Source organism: Elgaria multicarinata, chromosome 8 (genome assembly GCF_023053635.1).
Source record: "Elgaria multicarinata webbii isolate HBS135686 ecotype San Diego chromosome 8, rElgMul1.1.pri, whole genome shotgun sequence".
Lineage (NCBI taxonomy): Eukaryota > Metazoa > Chordata > Lepidosauria > Squamata > Anguidae > Elgaria > Elgaria multicarinata.
Window position 1 is genome coordinate 955,852 of NC_086178.1, and position 18,801 is coordinate 974,652.

Consider the following 18,801-nt stretch of genomic DNA (forward strand, 5'->3'; position numbering starts at 1 on the left):
TCCGTAAAGCAGATATTCTCTAGGATGGAAACTTTGATTCTGTGGAGGTGGCTGCTAATCCAAACAGCAAGATGAACGAGACATTTGTGGAGGTAAAGCAGAAGTACAGCAGTGGCCACATAACGGTTATGTTGCTGCTGATGAACACAGTGATACCCTGCTCTTCTGCTCACTGAGCCCTGAGGAAACCTTAAAGCAATTAACACACTACTATCATTAAAGCAATTAACACACTACTATCATTAAAGCAATTAACACACTACTATCACTAAAACTTCAAATGTAAAAACAATTAATTAAAAGCATCTTTGGATGGTTGTGCAGTCAATAAAGGTAGCAGAAGAGTGAAACATTTTTAAAAAATTGTTAGGGAAAAAAATCCTGCTTTGGCCGAAAAAGAAGGAGCAGTCTAGAGCGTCAGCACCACCATGCTCACATCCAGGGTGGAAGAGGCATAGAATCATAGAGTTGGAAGGGGCCTCTAAGGCCATCGAGTCCAACCCCCTGTGCAATTCAGGAATCCACCCTAAAGCATCCCTAACAGAGGGTTGTCCAGCTGCCTCTTGAAGGCCTCTAGTGTGGGAGAGCCCACAACCTCCCTAGGTCACTGGTTCCATTGTCGTACTGCTCTAACAGTCAGGAAGTTTTTCCTGATGTCCAGCTGGAATCTGGCTTCCTTTAACTTGAGCCCGTTATTCCGTGTACTGCACTCTGGGAGGATCGAGAAGAGATCCTGGCCCTCCTCTGTGTGACAACCTCTCAAGTATTTGAAGAGTGCTCTCATGTCTCCCCTCAGTCTTCTCTTCTCCAGGCAGCCTTCCCAGGCATTAATCCAAACATGCCCAAGCACCCCCGGAGACTGGTGCTGACAGGTTGCATCACGTGGCAGTTGCATCAAGGTAGCCTGACCACCACATTCTGTCTCCATGAGGGGGAGAAGGCAGGACCCTCCCAGAGCAGCCAATGCTCCAGCCAAGAATGTATTTCAATGCCAACTGCTTAAATGGTAAGCAGTGTATAAATCAAATAAATAAATAAATGAGCAAACAAATGCGGACTTAACATTCACCTGGGCTGGAAAGATATTTCAAATTTTGAGTGTCAAGGATTTTGTTCTTACTCCGAGAGCTGCGTTTTCTTGTTGTGCTCCGACTGTGCGGCCACTCCATTTGGCTAAGCTGAAATGGCATATAGTGATGCCGCCACCCCCCTGCCTGTGACTCTTGTTATCTCGAGAGTTCCAGTTTTCAAGGCCAGAGTAGAGCCTGGTTAATTGGGACTGAATGATCTCAGCTGCATTCCTGTGGGAAACCCCCCCTTACAGGTTTTGAGATGCTGCTGTAGTCGACTGGCCCCTAGAAACCTTCGGTGAGTTGTCTGGGCTTGGTGCATAAAAGGGGGAGGCCTCGATCAGCCTAGCTGTCTTCATCTAGCTTTGCCAACATGCTTTCAGGCTCATCAGTTCTTGGATCCTGGACTGGACCATCCTGCTGGGAGCACCATCCTCCCATATGTACCTGCCCGGACCCTAACAACATCCTCAGGGGTCCTTCTCCGTGAGCCCCTGCCAAAGGAAGTGAGGCAGGTGGCTACCAGGAGCAGGGCCTTCTCTGCCGTGGCACCCCGGCTGTGGAATGAGTTCCCTAGAAAGGTTCGCTTGGCACCTACATTAAACTCTTTTAGACGCCAAGTGAAGACCTTTTTATTTTCACAGTATTTTAACAGTCTTATCAACTTAATTTTAACTTTGTTGTTTTAAATTTGTATTTTAAATCTGTATTAATTTCTGCATTGCTGCTCGGTTTTATCCTGGTTGTGTTTTTATATTGCATTTTATACTGTTGTTTGTTTTATATTTTAAATGGTTTTCATTTTTGTAAACCGCCCACAGGGATTTGGCTATTGGGTGGCATAAAAATGCAATAAATAAATAAAGTGTAAAAAAATAAACTGAGGATTACATCACCACTCAATTGTAAAGCTTGCTAAATTTTAGTCCTGTAGTGAGCCGGTGTAGTTTACTGGTTAGTGTGACTGACTGGGACTGAGATCCGGGTTCTAGTCCCCACTCAGCCATGGAAGCTCACTGAGTGACTTTGGGCCAGTCACTGACTCTCAGCCTAACCTACCTCACAGGGCTGTTGTGAGGATAAAACGAAGAGGCGGAGGGTCATTTAGGCCACCTTGGTGCTCCTTGAAGATAAGGCAGGATATAAGTGTAATAATAAATAATATAATACCAAATAATTATAAGTATTTTTATACCACCCTTCAATCCTGTTCTCTGGGCAAGCCATTCGTTCAGCCTAAATTCCCTGACAGATGGACAGACAACCATCTGTCAGGGATGCTGTAGGGTGGATTCCTGCAATGAGCAGGGCGTTGGACTCGATGGCCTTGTAGGCCCCTTCCAACTCTGCTATTCTATGATTCTATGATTCCCTTACAAGATTCTTTTATGGCTGAAATGCAGCTCGAAACTGGTTTAAGGGAGGCAGGAATCACGAACGTAACAAAAGTGAACAAATCACCACGTGATGATTCACATCTAAGAACACAAGACAGCCTGTGCTGGATCAGACCACAGGCCCATCTAGTCCAGCGTTCTGTTCACACAGTGGCCAACCAGATGCCTCTAGGTAGCCCACAAGCAGGACAGGGGTGCAAGAGCACCCTCCTTCCCTTGTCCACAGTGGCACCCATTTCACAGGACAGAAAAAAGGGAGAAACCGGTTCTCATGATGAGACCTTGTAGTTATCACAGCCACATGGTAACTACAGAGTCCAAAAATACAATAAAAATAAAAAATTACATTAAAAAATGAACACGAACACAAGGAGGGCTCTTGTACGTCATTCTGCTCAGTCGCCGCTGATTATCAAAGGAGGCAGAGGAGTATTGCTGCAGTCATCTTTTAACAAGTAAGGATTTGCATGTTATACTTTTGTTAAAAATGATTTTTATATGATTTTTGTATGGTTTTATCAGTATACGTGTGTACAGGGCCCTAGCGCCTTCATGTAATATTAAAAGTTTTAAGACTTATATATGGGCCCAGGCCCTTGTGGCAATGTGCCTAATTAACCTTAACATATATATTATACGTTTCTATGTTACGTGTTGTCCCACAAATGTAACCTAATGCATTTTTTAATATAACAGTCCTCTGAGGAAGGCCTTTGAAAGAACACTGGCCGAAACACGTCAGGCTTTGAAATAAAAGATTTTCTTGCATCCTGAGAACCTGTTTCGCCCCTTTTTTTCTGTCTTGGCTTGGGACGCTCTCTCCGCCCCTTTGGGTTTTTTTTTACCCATTTCGCAGGGCCGTTGCCTGATGTTTCAATCACTGTGCCCTGACTTTGCACTTCTCCACTCACTCTCAAGAGGGAGTCGTCGTATTCCGTGTAGATCATACAAACGGGCAAACCAACCAGCCTTTATTAAACAGCTGCCCTGAAAGCTTTACATCAGGGATGTGCAACTTTGGGAAATCTGGGGACCATTTCTGTGTATCCCCCTCAAATCACCCCACAAGCACTAAAACAGGGGGTGGGGATTAAAAAAATCAAAACAAAACGGTATCTGGAGCTGCTATGGAGCGCCAAAAGGGTTAAAATTAGCTCGTTCACAAGCGAATTTTGTCTCTTTTGATGCTCTGTTGCAGCTCCAGATACCGTTTTGTTTGCCCACCCAAAAAGGGGGGGGGGGGTGAAGGAATTTTTTGGGAAGGTGCTTTACTTGCTCAAAATATAGACCCCCCAAGAAGATATGGAGAGCCTTGCTGGGTGAGACCAAGTTCTCATTTCCAACAGCCAGCCGGTTACTTCCAGGAAGTCCACGGAGGTATTCCTAGATAAATATCCCCTCTGGAGATTCAAATACAAACTAGTAGAAAAGTGCTGAGTACAAGTCTTTCCCACAACATCATTTTTGTGATCAAAATTAAAACCAGGTAAATTACAGTGACACGAGGAAGCAAAATCAATCGTATTATTCACGTTCTTATGAACAATTCATTGCAAGATCAGAGCCTGGGCCCGTCACCAAAATTCAACCAGGGATTCAATCACGGGTATCAAATCACAGAGTTCGATTAGATGGGGTGGGGCAAAGGAGGAATACCCATCGCCTTTATTTCGTTTTTTTAAAGCCATCACCTTTCGCTTCTGCTGGGAAGAGCCTGGGCCATATTGGTCAGCGGCTCTCCGCGCCTCCTCTTCATGCTGATGGATTTGCTGCTGCAAGAGAATGAGCTCGCCAAGAAGACCCTGCCGCAAGTTTACAATAAGGAGGAGAAGGAAAAAAAATGGAGGTGAGGGGAGCAATAATGTCAAACCAAAGGGTGCAACACAAAGACAGGTGCACGAAAAGGAACACGTGGGCGTGGATCAAAGAGCGAAACAGCAACAGCGAGAGATGTACAGAAACCGACATGCCAAGAACGCCTGCGAGTTAGGAGCGTGTAAAGAATTAAAATTAAAGAAGTCTTGGACCGCTGCGTCAAGACAAAAGTGCTTTGATGGGATGAAGGTTTCTTCCTGCCCCCACCACCCCGAGACAACTGTCACAGAGGATGCCCAAAGAAATATGAAACAAAAAGCCAGAAAATGGGGGTTGTCTGGAGAGCACTGAAAGGGCTCAAGTAATGCACAAGACTTTATATTTATGACCTGCCAGAAAATTATTGCTTGGGTCAAGTCTTAACCCACCCCAACACAGTAACCAAAGTGTTCTGTAAAACATGGAAAGCTTCCCCCCCCCTACATATCAAGGTCATGCCTGGGTCATTTAAACTAAAAATGCACACCTTCATGCCAATTCAGTTGTGCCACAGATGTACACTAAACACCTATAGGTACAATTTTCAATCATTTGAATGGTGTTAGTCAGCCTCAGGACTAGAAAAAGTACTTTAGAAGTGGTGCACCAAGGGACATGGTATAAAACAGCACAGAAACGAGAAGTCACACGTGAAATTTAAATTCACACCACTGAAAGATTCATTAAAAAAGAAAGTGGCAGCATAATCAAAGCTGACAGGATTGGAACTGGTGGCATTATAAGCCGAATTTACAAATTCTTACTGCACTACAAAACTAGCTGTGCGCTAGAGCGCTACGAAGAGCAGCTTTGCTTCACTGACTGCTCTGAACGAGAACCTTCCCCCCATTAAAACTCCCCTGTCATCTACTAAAACCAGGCAACGTTATCACGACTGCTCTATTTTTTGTGTTTAGGGTTTTACCGAGGCTGCCTGCTCGTTGCCCACTGCTGAGATTCTGCCCTGGAAAGAGATCCTGGGATTTCTCCATCTCATTGGCCAGCAGAGGAACTAAAGGCTGAAACGCAGGAAGCAAATGCAAAGGGACCAGGGTGGATTTTAAAAAAAATCAATTTCTTTTATTTAAATTTGTTTGTTTTTTAATAAAATGCTTTTTGAGGAAAAATCTATCTAAAGATAGTTTTCTATTTAAGATACATTATAGTCCAAAGGTTATTCATCATGAAATAAGGATTAGTTTTTAATTATGTAGCACGAGGCTGTATATTCATGCAATGTTTAAATTTTTTGGTAAATGAATTCCATTAATCCATTCACAATGGCATGCTCTTCCAGAAGTTTCTGTAAGATTATTGGGCAATTTTTCTATCTAGAAGATATTATCACAGATGCTTGGTTTTACAGTTCCCAAAACTGTGAATTTGTGTCTGCAAAGATCACAACCCCATTGTTCCTTTGCAAATCTACGTACACAGAATCAACCCCATACCTCTTAAGTGCTAAGTTTCAAAAAATTCAAAGAATAGGGTGCACTTTTTTGGGGGGGGGAATCACATGATTAAATCGAGTCTTTCTCAGTAGAGATTTAAATCAAATCCACCCTGAAAGGGACCGAAGCTGGCTGATGAAAACAGGAGCGCCGGCAGCATGTGCTCCGATGTGTGTTCATGTGCTCCGATGTGTGTTCAATGAGTGTTACCTCTTTATTCAAATGGCCACAGCTGAGTCGTTTCAGTTCTACTTAAGGCTGGCTTTCTCAAGGAAACAACCATTTTTAGAGTTCAGCACTGCTTTGGAAAGAACTTTCAAGTGTTCATCAGAATGAGATGGCAGTTTATTTTATTTATTTATTTATTACATTTACATCCCGCCTTTTTTCCTGCAAGGAACCCAAGGCAGCATACATAATCCTCCTCCTCTCCATGTTATCCTCACAACAACCACCCCGTGAGGTAGGCTGGGCTGAGAGCCTGTGACTGGCCCAAAGTCACCCAGTGGGTTTCCATGGCCGAGTGGGGGACTAGAACCCGGATCTCCCGACTCCCAGTCCAACACCTTAGCCACTACACCACACTGGCTCTTGTTAACACAACCTCCCTTGTAAGATGTTAAGAACCAGCTCTTCTCAAAGAGACCTCAGTGGTACGAGGGCAATCCATGCTCCCCGCCCTTTTTTTTGCTTCTTCCCCAGTGCAAAGTCCCAGATTCCCCCAGTGACCAAGAAAGTGCTACAACGGAATTAACCTATTTAATTGGGCACAATGTGGAATGAAAACATGAATCATGCAGTTTCACAGGGGGAAAATGGCAGCTATGTATCTGTAGGATACAAGCGTAGGATTGAGCATATTTCATGGAAACAAAGAATGTAAACATCTCACTCAAAAAAAAATAATTAGAGAAATGGGGCTTCTGGACTGCACAAAGGTGAATGAGAAAAGGTGCAATTTCTCAGCAGTGTTACACATTTTGTACCCTATCAAAAGCGCTGGCAACGGTGGACTTCTTAACTTAGCTGGGGTGGGAAAGAGTAACCACAGCGCATGGGTGCTGCGTCCCAAATGCCCAGATCAGGAACGCAATTCATAGGAAGTTAGCCATTACGGTGCACTAATTTTCACTGGAGTGAAGCAGACTTGAGTTCCTCTGGGGAGCACACATTAGCTCTTCTCTCCTTTTGGGGAGCACACACCCTCAATAGGAGCAAATTGAAAGGTCGCTGCTCAACTCCTTTCCTCAATCTCAGGATATCATCTCCATCTTTGTTATTTAGGTTATTGCTGAGTAATCATTACAAGCAAGGCACTTAAGGCAGCTACTAGCAATGCAGAAACAGCCACCAAGGCTACACTGGGATCGCTGGTGGTGAACTTAAACGTGTCCCCCCACGCACACAACCCCTTTTGCCTTGCTCCCACTGGAGGAATCCTCTTCAGGAGAACAGCTAGAGCTCCCAGAAATCAAGAGCCCCCACTCCCGCCTCAGATCAGTCACTGTCACCAGTCCAGGAGAAAGCTGGGTCCTCGGAGGAGACGGCTGCAGGTCCAGGGAAAGGACTTTGCCTCCGAGGCAGAGGCTGACCATCCCCAAGGCCCCAGGGGCATCATTGCTCAAGCGGCAGGCTAGTAAGGTTCTCGTGCGGAGAAGTGCCCACGTCCAAAGAAGGTCTCCTCAGAAGAAAGCAACTCCTCAAGACCAGGGCTCTTGCCAGAGAGCTTAATGTACTACAGCTGAACCCTGGGTAGGGCTCAGCAGGCTCTGGTGATAAAAGCCTGCAGTGGCAGCCTAGCCAGCGCTGGAAACACCACCATTCTTTCAGCAACAATGTCTTCTGCTGGGCCTCCCAGACTTTGCCCTGTGACTGATGCTCAGTGCTACTGACCCTCAGGACTCCCGTTTGACTCTGCTTCTGGACTGTGTAATACATCTGTCTGGCTATTCCTGCCTTAGCTGCTCCCACGTAACTGACCGTTTGCCTGGGCTTCGACCTGTGTCTCCTATCTTGACCACTCCTGTTTTGGCCTGAACCTTACTGGGCTGAAACCTGTGTCCTGGATCTCTTGTCTGTTTTATTACCTTGCTTTCTTGTTCAGTCCCTTCACTGAAGGTTTGCTGCAGACCTATGAATGTTGTTGTCCCCACACTGCTAATGGGAACAGCAACCGCTACATAGCTGAGCACTGACTTGGCTTCATAAAACATTAAAAACAGATGACGGTCTTTTTGGTTTCTGTTCCATTTAGGGTCACGGCTCAGTTACATCACTTAAGGTATGTTTGACCTTTCAATGGGTGAATTTGTCAGTGCAATTTCACCTAAGCAACCTTGCAGATCAACAAACAATTACTTCACTGCAACTGCATTAATTTCATGCAACTGAAGGCTTTATTTTATATTTATTTACACAGGTATTTTAAAGCCGCTTTTCTGCTAAGAAAGTATTCAAAGCATCTTCTGAGATTAAAAAACAGGGGAGATACAAAAAATTAATGCAGAGCAGCAAAGTATCCCAACGGCAAAACCAGACCTCCTTTCCCACATATGCATACAGTACTAGCAGACATAGTATAAAAAGGACTATGCAGATAAAAGTGTGCTTGCATGCCTGTGGATATGTTATTTTTTAAAAGCAAAATGAGCAATTACCCAATAGCAACCATCGCCTAATAGCAACCAATACTGCCTTCGATAAGGAACCTCGCTGCCCACCCTACCCTCCCTCACCACTGTCCCTATGCAATTCTCTGCTGATCTTTTGGGGAGCTGGTCATAGAATCATAGAATAGCAGAGTTGGAAGGGGCCTACAAGGCCATGGAGTCCAACCCCCTGCTCAATGCAGGAATCCACCCTAAAGCATCCCTGACAGACGGCTGTCCAGCTGCCTCTTGAAGGCCTCTAGCGTGGGAGAAGAGCCCACAACCTCCCTAGGTCACTGGTTCCATTCCAAGAGTCCATCTGTCACGTTTCCTTTTGTTAGTGTGGACATACATATTGGGTGAAAACCTCCGGGAACCACCCAAAACCCAGTCAAGTACAGCAACACTAGGCCAATCGGAGCTTCTCCACCTGTGCAGCAGGTGGAGCCGGGGTTTCGCCCACACTGATCCCCAGCCCATCTGAACTGCAGGACCAAGATAGGCAGCTGACGGACAAAGTGATGCCAGCCCCATACAGTCTCACTGCACGTTGCTCCTGTTTTGCCCATGGACCTTCCTCCTGCCCTGCCAGTTTAATGGTAAGACACAGAAGGAAGCAGTGAGAAGCCCAAGAGGATAAAAAAAAAACCACCACAAGAACTGGGCTGTTTGCTGTTTTTAACAAAAACACAATATTGTACAAGTGAACTATGAAATGTCACAGGCTACTTAATCGCCCAAGAGTCCTGCAGAAGGATGGAAATGGCTAACCCCATCATGTCAGGATCCAAGTATAAATTAAACTCACTTTGACTATACAAATCAAAATTGAAAACTGCACAGAGGTGCTGCCCCACAACTACTTCAAATGGCTTGATGCGCCAGAAATGCACCCCAAAGAAGCAAGACTCAGACATAATACACATGGCCCTAAACCAGTCTTCCTCAGCCTCAGATTTTGGGGCTATATCTCTCAGCATTTCTGACCATTGGACTCTCAGTACTGCTGACCATTGGGCATGCTGAGGCTGACACAGAAAACTATATCCATTTTAGTGCATGTGCTTTAATTTTGCTATAGTGTGTCCACTGTGGCTCTGACGACCTGATTCTTAGCGCAGCCTTGTTAAGAAGACTGGACACTGGCTGGTTGTATAATTAATTTCCAAGTCTATTGGCTGCCTCCTCTCAGTCAGTGCAGGTCTAGAAACCAGCACATGGTTCCCTCCATCCCTCCCCTTGTAGAGTGGAAGAACACGAAAGAGCAACCCTTTCTCTCTTTGGGGACACTTTTTAATCATTTGGGACATTCAGGAACGTGGGGCCACATGCTCGGGTCTATTCCCTTTTCCTTTGATCTTCTGGCATTCAGGCTAAGCAGCAAGAAAGACTTCCTGGGCTTGGCATAGGCTGCCATCATAAAGACCACTGCAGGACACCCTTCCTCCGGAAACGCAACAAAGTCTGAGCTTGGGCATTTTATAGGAGTGCTAAACAGCCCACCCTGCCTAGGCTGGCATTCAACAACATGGGTTAAGCAGGTGGGAAGTCATTTTAGTTTGCTTACACACAGTTTTTCGGGTATTTTAATTGGCAAAATACCTTGCTAATTTTATTACTGCATTTTTAAAGCACAGTTAGCCTTTTGAAAAAATGGAGCACGTTAGAAATTAAAATAGACAAGTTAATATTTTGTGATCAGGATGTGAATTATGCATTAGAGATTTAAACAACTTTTTTTTTTGACTCAGGATTGCCCCATTATGGCACTATAAGAACTCTTGGTTTGGACATGGAAGGACAAAAAAACTGCACCGTACACTAACTCTGCATGCCTGGATTTTTCAAGCAGATGTTTCCATTGATTTCTGACATGAGAGAAAGAGAGAGAACACCCCCCAAGCATCCAGGGATGGGGAATTTGGGGCTGTCCAGATGTTTCAGACTACAACTCCCATCATCCCTCATCACTGGCTATGCAGGCTAGGGCTGATGGGAGTTGTAGGCAAAATAACAAGAGGCCCCCAAGTTGCCCACTCCTTTTGCCTCTGTCAGTTTCTTGCGTACTCAAACATACTTCTCTTTCAGAGCTTTACCTTCTTGTACTGTTTCTCACTCTCACTTCCCTGGTCCGTAGCTCTGAACGCGGTGTCCCCTGACGAGCCTGGGAAGGAAGCGAAAGGACTCACTCACACAACGTGGCACACCATTTGAACAGAACAAAGACAAGCCACGTGATTTAAGCAACAAGTTGTCTCTTTCATTTATACAACACAAGTTTCTCCCCTGGGATACTAGAATAATATCTCTAAAAGGATCTCTTTCCTACAGCACAAATGTAGTCAGATCTCTGTGGCAACGAATACCCAGCCCAACACTCAGAAAGGTCAGGACACTGTAGCATTTCTGCCGCTGGAGCAAGAATAAGCATTTCTGCCGCTGGAGCAAGAATAAGCATTTCTGCTGCTGGAACAAGAATAAGCATGGCCATGCCAGTGGAATGCCCACCACTGAGGCAGGTTGGAGTGCACGAAGGGTGAGCCTGGATATGGCGGGGACAGGGCTGCATTGGACACTATGCAGAATTTGGCAAAATATTTGCCTTTATGCAAGCAACTGATTTATTTATTTATTTTAAAAATGAAAGATGCACAAGAAGCACAGATCTTCCACTCTCCCTTGGGAATTTTGTTTTCTTCAATCAAAACAGAATGAACAGAATGTGTAATACAAAGAAAGCCACCCCACTGGGCAGGACTGAGTTTACTGAGAGCAGCTCCACAGTATTCCCAACTCATAAAAACACTTCCATCTTAACCGATAAAAACTCCCTCCTAGTCTTGCTGGCATTATTTTTAATTACCATTTTTGAAGAAGGGGAGGAATGTTAGGGGACAGTAAAGAGAAAAGTGCTTTTTACACACCTAACAACAGAAGTAGATCAGAAGCTCCTATGACTTCACTAACCAAATTGTAACCTGTGGAGAACCAGCAAAAAAAAAGGGAAAATAAAAATTATAAATACAAACAAATGGCAAAGCAAATGTGAGACATTTTGGTCTCATACACTGCAAGGGCCACACAGACACAATGGCAAACTTTCCAAACGTGGCATATTGCCAACAGATACAGACAGGCGGGTTGAAAATAATTCACAGTGAAGTGAAAATTACAGTGCAATTTTTTTAAAAAAATTAAAGTGCATAGGAGGGTCTCATCTACTTGTCATTGGTCTCTAAGTATATCCCTTCCATTCAGGCCCAATCAGAGTTACTGCTCCATATCGCTCTCCTGTGTGAACAGCAATTTGTAAAGGCAATGCAACTAGTACTGAGAGATTATCAGGAGAGATGGCTGCCTGGTTCCTGCTGCATTCTAACACCATGCTGGCAGAAGCCACCAAGTCCTGGAAAAAAGGGAGGCACAAAAGGCAGAGCCTTGGAACTGCGAGAAAGGGGAAACACGATGGAAACAGCTTCAGATGCTGTACCTGGGTGGGAAAATCTCCAGCAGCCACTAGAAAACCAGAAGAGCCCTCTGCCCAGGCGTGGCGCTAGACTCAGGTGTTCATGTTCATATTTATATGGAATGACCTTGTCATTCAGAGTGGAAGAGCATATTGGGAAGTGATCGTTCACCCTAAAGTCATATTAAACATCGGAAAGGGTACATTATAGAAAGTGCCACAATGATCTGATGGTGGCTGGCAGAGAACTGATAATCGAGCCAGAAAAAGAGACTGGATATGTCAGCTGAAACGTGCTCATCAGGAACGGAACTAAGCCAAAATGGGGCCCTGGTACTAATGTTGAACTAGGAGTCAAAGGAAAGCCACCTTTTATAGCAGGGGTAGGCAGGAATGGAATGGAGTATCCTGGAAGAGGCTAGCTGGCTGAAACTCTGAACAGACGCACTTCACAGCGCAATTTTTCGTTGCAGGTCTCACTTGTACCTGTAAGCCTAAATACAGCTAAGTCAATACCTTTATTTAACTCACTAAAGATTAAGAGGGTTGAAAGATTAAAAAATTATTCCTCTGCAGAGCTTACATATTTTGTCTTACTAAACAGGGTGAGAAATTCCCTTACCAGGTGTGAAGAAACCCATTAGTGAACTGATGCTCTCTCCAATCTTGTCCAAGTCGGGCATCAGCTTAGCGAGGTCTTCTGAGTCAGGAAGAGCATTTTTTAATTTTTCTAGAAAAAGAGGCCAGGGAGAGAATGAGTCACTTCTGGATTTTTCGGGAACTATAACCAACTGCCACCATAGCGTTAACTTGGATTGCTACATTCAGCTTTGAAGCCTGAAAGATTATGCTTTTGTGGAACACATTTCAAGTAGCACTATTATATAGAAGATGTTCAGATTATTTCTTAGAACGATACACCATGCTGTTAGTCCTCTAAAAACTGAAAATATTCACAAGATCCTTTCTTCAAGGCCCCCAGCCAGCTAATTAATACAACACTTCACAGGCAAGTGCTTTCCAATTTTGAACATATCCTGAGAGGTTGGTTGCTGAAACTCTTTCCACAAAGGGAAAACTGAGGCTAGGACAGACGTGGCTCCACGCAGAGATGCCACGCAGCTGAACCTAGACCTCCGGTCTGCTCACCGGGGCAGACAAGTTCCCTTGTGCCTGCAATGATCCCAACCTTTGCCTGCTACTGGCACCAGCAAGTCTAAGCTTATTTGTTTCTAAGCAGATGGCAACAAGGCAGTCAGTCCCAATTCCTCACAATTCTCATGCAAAACTTGGAATTTACGTAGCTATGGCAAGGCTGAATCCTTGCAACCCCCTCCCCTCCAAAGGGGGGCAGTTTGGCTTCCCTGGCTTGAGAGCAGGAGGGTAGCAAGATTCTGGGGAGACCAGCAAGAGGCTGGTTGAAACCAGTGAAGTAATCAGAGGGTGAAATCCAAGGCAAGAGGGAGCCAAGACCCTCAGGTCAGGAAGCATTAATTCAGCTGGGGAAACACTTCAGATTTGCTCCGGGGAAGAAAGCTGAGGATAGGCAAAGCCCCTCCTTGAACATGAGAAGGCTGGATGTTCTAGGTGGCAGCTAGTGGTAGACTGAGCCCTGCGCTGCCCGCCTAGGAGTAGGTAGAACACCTATTACACTATTTAGTCATTATTCAGTTATTTAAATGTTTGTACCCTGCTCTATATCACTAGGATCTCAGGGAAGCATACAGATAAAATCATACTAATATAAAACAAAAACCATGACTTAACTTGGCGCCAAAACAAAGCCAGCACTAGAGCTAGTCGAGCCTCCAAGGGGAGGGCACTCCACAGCCAGGGTGCCACCACAGAGAAAGCCCCTCTCCCATGTCCCACTATAGCCTGTCTCGTGTTGGTGGGACCTGGAGGAGGGCTCCTCCAACAGATCTCAGGGCAGGCTTTACACCAGGCTATGATTGCTAATCAGCCTTCTCCAACCTCCAGATGTTTTGGACTATAATTACCGGGATTTCTGACCACTGGACATACTAGCTAGGGCTGATGGGAGGTGAAGGCCAAAGCATCTGGAGAACACCAGTTTGGGGAAGGCTGATCTAACAACTGGGACATCATTCTGTCTTTTTATGGCTTTTCCTCTCTTCCACCCCTTTTAAAAAATATTTTGTTTATACTGAATTTCTGTTTCAAGGTTAATCAGATTTCGTTGTTTTATTGTTGTATCATGTCTTCCAGTGCAAGGGTGGGCAATTTGTGGTCCTCCAGATGTTGTTGGGACTGCAACCCCCATAATCTCTATGGCTAGAGTTTTGTAAGCATGACACACTTTGAGCTTCGAAAGGTGGGATAATTTTTTTTAACGTAACATATACGAGTGTTGCCGTTAAACACTGAGAGTCCGTCAAGAAATGTCTGTTGCACGCAAAGGCTTGTATCCAACGTTTTCCCTACTTAGAGTATATCCACTGAAAGGAATGGGACATTAGTTAGAGCCACAAAGCTCATTTTGCCCTGACACCAGGAAGAAAAGAACCGGATGGTTTAAGCAATTAAAAAATCTGCTGCCTTCTGAAATATACTTAGAAGCTTTTCTAGAAAGAATAATAAAATCATAGAATAGCAGAGTTGGAAGGGGCCTACAAGGCCATCGAGTCCAACCCCCTGCTCAATGCAGGAATCCACCCTAAAGCATCCCTGACAGATGGCTGTCCAGCTGCTTCTTGAAGGCCTCTAGTGTGGGAGAGCCCACAACCTCCCTAGGTCACTGGTTCCATTGTCGTACTGCTCTAACAGTCAGGAAGTTTTTCCTGTTGTCCAGCTGGAATCTGGCTTCCTTTAACTTGAGCCTATTATTCCGTGTCCTGCACTCTGGGAGGATCGAGAAGAGATCCTGGTCCTCCGTGTGACAACCTTTTAAGTATTTGAAAAGTGCTATCATGACTCCCCTCAATCTTCTCTTCTCCAGGCTAAACATGCCCAGTTCTTTCAGTCTCTCTTCATAGGGCTTTGTTTCTAGACCCCTGATCATCCTGGTTGCCCTCTTCTGAACACGCTCCAGCTTGTCTGCGTCCTTGAATTGTGGAGCCCAGAACTGGATACAGTACTCTAGATGAGGCCTAACCAGGGCCGAATAGAGAGGAACCAGTACCTCACGCGATTTGGAAGCTATACTTCTATTAATGCAGCCCAAAATAGCATTGGCCTTTCTTGCAGCCTTATTGCACTGTTGGCTCATATTCAGCTTGCGATCTACAACAATTCCAAGATCCTTCTCGTTTGTAGTATTGCTGAGCCAAGTATTCCCCATCTTGTAACTGTGCATTTGGTTTCTATTTCCTAGATGTAGAACTTCGCATTTATCCCTATTAAATTTCATCCTGTTGTTTTCAGCCCAGCACTCCAGCCTATCAAGATCACTTTGAAGTTTGTTTCTGTCTTCCAGGGTATTAGCTATCCCACCCAATTTTGTGTCATCTGCAAATTTGATAAGTGTTCCCTGCACCTCCTCGTCCAAATCATTAATAAAAATTATTCTTTTTTCATTAAAGATTTCATTAAGAAAGAAAAAAGAATTCCTCCACATGTGTGACATCCATGTTCAGCATGAATTGGGCATTAGAAGCAAAATGAAAATCAAGCACCCACCGAAGTCAACGTATTCATCAAGTTCCCATACGAAGTCGGGCACAATCCACTTGTACTCGCCAAGATCCGGCAGCATGTCCTTCCACTGCTCAAACGTCTAAGAGAAAAGTCAGAAAGGTATCAGCAAAGCTTCTGTATTACTTACTATGATGAACACGACAAAACTGCAAATCTGCAAAGGGAAGGACTACTTCCCACCGCCCCCTGCTTTGTTATGGAACCCCTGTAAAGCTCAAGCCTTCTGATCGGTCATATCTACGTATTAAGTAAGCTGGTGTTGCCAACATATCTTTAAAAGTCGCCTTTGAGATTGGGAACTTCACGTACAGAGCTGATAGAAGGGGCACATTAACTGGGAGGAAAGCCAGCAAGGAACCTTGACTTGGCACCCCAAAGTTTTCCAGTCCGGGGCTGACTTCATGGGACCCAGCTCCCTTTAAATAAGTGGCCTGTTACGGAACTCCATAGGATGGGTGTTGTTGGTGCACTCATGCAGAATTCTGAAGTTGGGAAAGACAGGTGGGAAAGACCAGTTAATTCTGCGTTCTGCCCATCTGGAAGACTGACAAGCGAGGAAGGTAAAAAGAGCGTAGAGGTTTCACTTTCAGCCATCACAGCTTATTTATTTCATTTATTTATTACACTTATATACCGCCCCCATAGCCAGGGCTCTCTGGGCGGTTTACAGCTGACAGCGCTTCATTAATGGTTTGTTAATCCTTTTAATAACCATTTATGCTATCTGTCACCAAAATGGCTTGGGGCAATGAGTTCCATAACTCTGCTTATCCACCTGACCTGTCTCAGTTTCAAGGAGTAACTGTATGAGACAGAACAGGTTATCTGAAAGACCGTATTCTCCCTTATTTATTTATTTATTTATTTATTACATTTTTATACCGCCCAATAGCCGAAGCTCTCTGGGCGGTTCACAAAAATTAAAACCACAATAAAACAACCAACAGGTTAAAAACACAATTACGAAATACAGTATAAAAAGCGCAACCAGGATAAAACCACACAGCAAAGTTGATATAGGATTAAAATACAGAGTTAAAACAGTAAAATTTAAATTTAAGTTAAAATTAAGTGTTAAAATACTGAGTGAATAAAAAGGTCTTCAGCTGGCGACGAAAGCAGTACAGTGTAGGCGCCAGGCGGACCTCTCTGGGGAGCTCGTTCCACAACCGGGGTGCCACAGCGGAGAAAGCCCTCCTCCGCTGAGCCTGCCTTATGAGCCTGCCTGTGTTTTAAGATGTTCAGGGGAATCCCTTCTTTCAGTCTGGAACTCCCTTGCTAGGGAAGCTAGACTGGCTTCCTCCTTGATATGCTTTTGGAGGCAAGCAAAAACTTTTTTGTTCCGGCAGGCCTTTGGTGAATAATCTGGACTTCCATCTATGCTAAGGATTTTTTAAAATTGTTGTGTATTTTAAATATTGGAACATATTTAATATATTTTAACTTTTGTATATTTCTATTCATAGGTTTTAAATGTATATGCTTTAAGTGTTGTAATGCCACTTTGAGGCCCCGCATTGGGCAAAAGGCAGGATACAGATAAATATAATAACAATAATGTTTCCTTCTTGCCTTTACTCCACTGCCATCATCCAGTGTGTCCCATTAGGAGCTGCCACTAGTAAACTGAAGAAGAGCTCAGGGAGGAGCCCTCCTCCATGGAAACAGCAGCAGCAGCAGCACTCTGGAGGCTTCCCATCGACCCCACCCTTCGGCTTGGAACAGAAGAAAAGCCAGCAACCTTTTCCTGCCACCACACCTATCACTGGGGATGAAAAATCAAGACTGCAACAGCCTAAAACAACCCTAAAACTACCATCATCGCTAACCACTGTCCATGCTGGCTGTGGCTGATGGGGGTTGTAGCCCAAAACACCTGGAGGACACCAGGTTTATTTATTACATTTTTATACCGCCCAATAGCCGAAGCTCTCTGGGCGGTTCACAAAAGGTTGGGCAAAGCTGTCCTACAGAAACCAAACTGGATGTTCCAGGCATCCAGCTCCATGCTGAAAACACTTTTCCCCAGTGGCAGAAAGAGGAGATGGCAGCACAGAAGGCTGGGAGCAAGGAGAGGCGGAAGGAAGGGGCTGATATAAGGTGAGCAAGAAGTGGGGAGATCAGAAGCAAAGACTAGATTTTGTGAACCGCCCAGAGAGCTTCGGCTATTGGGCAGCATAGAAATGAAATAAATAAATAAACAGAACTTTCCCTCACCCAACAGCAATCTCATTCCACCCATTCATTTGACGGGATATTTGCTAGTGATTTTATAAGTCTCTCTCACTCCCGTCTCACATATGTTTCGCATAAGACTTGCTCCATAAGACGGAAGGCCACTCCAGGGATAAAACAGCTGCGCACTCTCCACTGCCAAACCATTAATCCTTCAAATGGCATCTCTAGACTATGCCGATTTCAGACACAAGGGCAACGCACAGGGCAGGTGACACAGAACAGCTGCTACTGCAGAACCAAGTACCTTTTTGGCTGTGTAGCCACCGCCCACAGCAGATCCTAGGATGATGTAGCGAAGTTTTAGAAGCCTTGACGCCACTCTGGCTAGCCAAAAGTTCCTATGGGGTTGGAACCCATACTTTACAAGGAGTTTGGTGTTGCGCAAGGGAAGGTGACTAAGAGTGGAGAAGTGCTGCACGGAGGTCCGTGGCGGAAGCCTTTGAAGCTTGGACACTGGATAGCGGGAATGATGAATACTTCGGGAAACGAGACGCAGCTTCTGCAGCCGTGGTTTCCCTCTGGCTCTGTAGGTCCCATTTGCTAGGTTTTGACAGACAATGCTGAGGGAGAAGAGAGCAAAACGTATTGGCACAGAGCTCTGCATAAGCCTCACCCAGGATTCCAGGCTCCTCAAAGACTTAAATACCAGGAGTCCCACCCATAGGACCACGCAGTTGAGGAGGATCCTGCCTATCAGCATCCCACTCTGAGGCACCAGTTGATGGTTCCCAAGAGGCAGCGTGGGACCTCCAGAAGCAGGTCACAAGGGGTGGATGTTGAAGAGAGCGAGGGGGCTCGGGGGAGACATGATTAGAGGTGTACAAAATTATGCCTGGTGTGGAGAGGGAGACATTTTTCTCCCTCTCTCAAAATACTAGAACCCAACAGGGTCATACCATGAAGCTGATTGGTGGGAGATCACAGAATCATAGAATAGTGGAGTTGGAAGGGGCCTACAAGGCCATCGAGTCCAACCCCCTGCTCAATGCAGGAATCCACCCTAAAGCATCCCTGACAGAT

General features: G+C 45.0%; 1 protein-coding gene across 5 annotated transcripts in view; it reads right to left on the reverse strand.

Annotated features, from left to right (window-relative positions):
- OPA1 (OPA1 mitochondrial dynamin like GTPase) overlaps nt 1–18,801 on the reverse strand; it is a 79,323-nt gene that overhangs the window by 58,035 nt on the left and 2,487 nt on the right. For 2 of the 5 annotated variants that reach the window (XM_063131715.1, XM_063131714.1), the window contains exons 2-7: nt 18,026–18,341; nt 15,526–15,622; nt 12,509–12,616; nt 11,345–11,398; nt 10,517–10,584; nt 4,159–4,269 (exon numbers count right to left, since the gene is read on the reverse strand). In XM_063131715.1, the coding sequence (XP_062987785.1) occupies nt 4,159–4,269; nt 10,517–10,584; nt 11,345–11,398; nt 12,509–12,616; nt 15,526–15,622; nt 18,026–18,341 (754 nt within the window). The remainder of the gene's footprint in view (nt 1–4,158; nt 4,270–10,516; nt 10,585–11,344; nt 11,399–12,508; nt 12,617–15,525; nt 15,623–18,025; nt 18,342–18,801) is intronic. The other 3 variants (XM_063131716.1, XM_063131717.1, XM_063131718.1) reach the window with 3 other exon arrangements.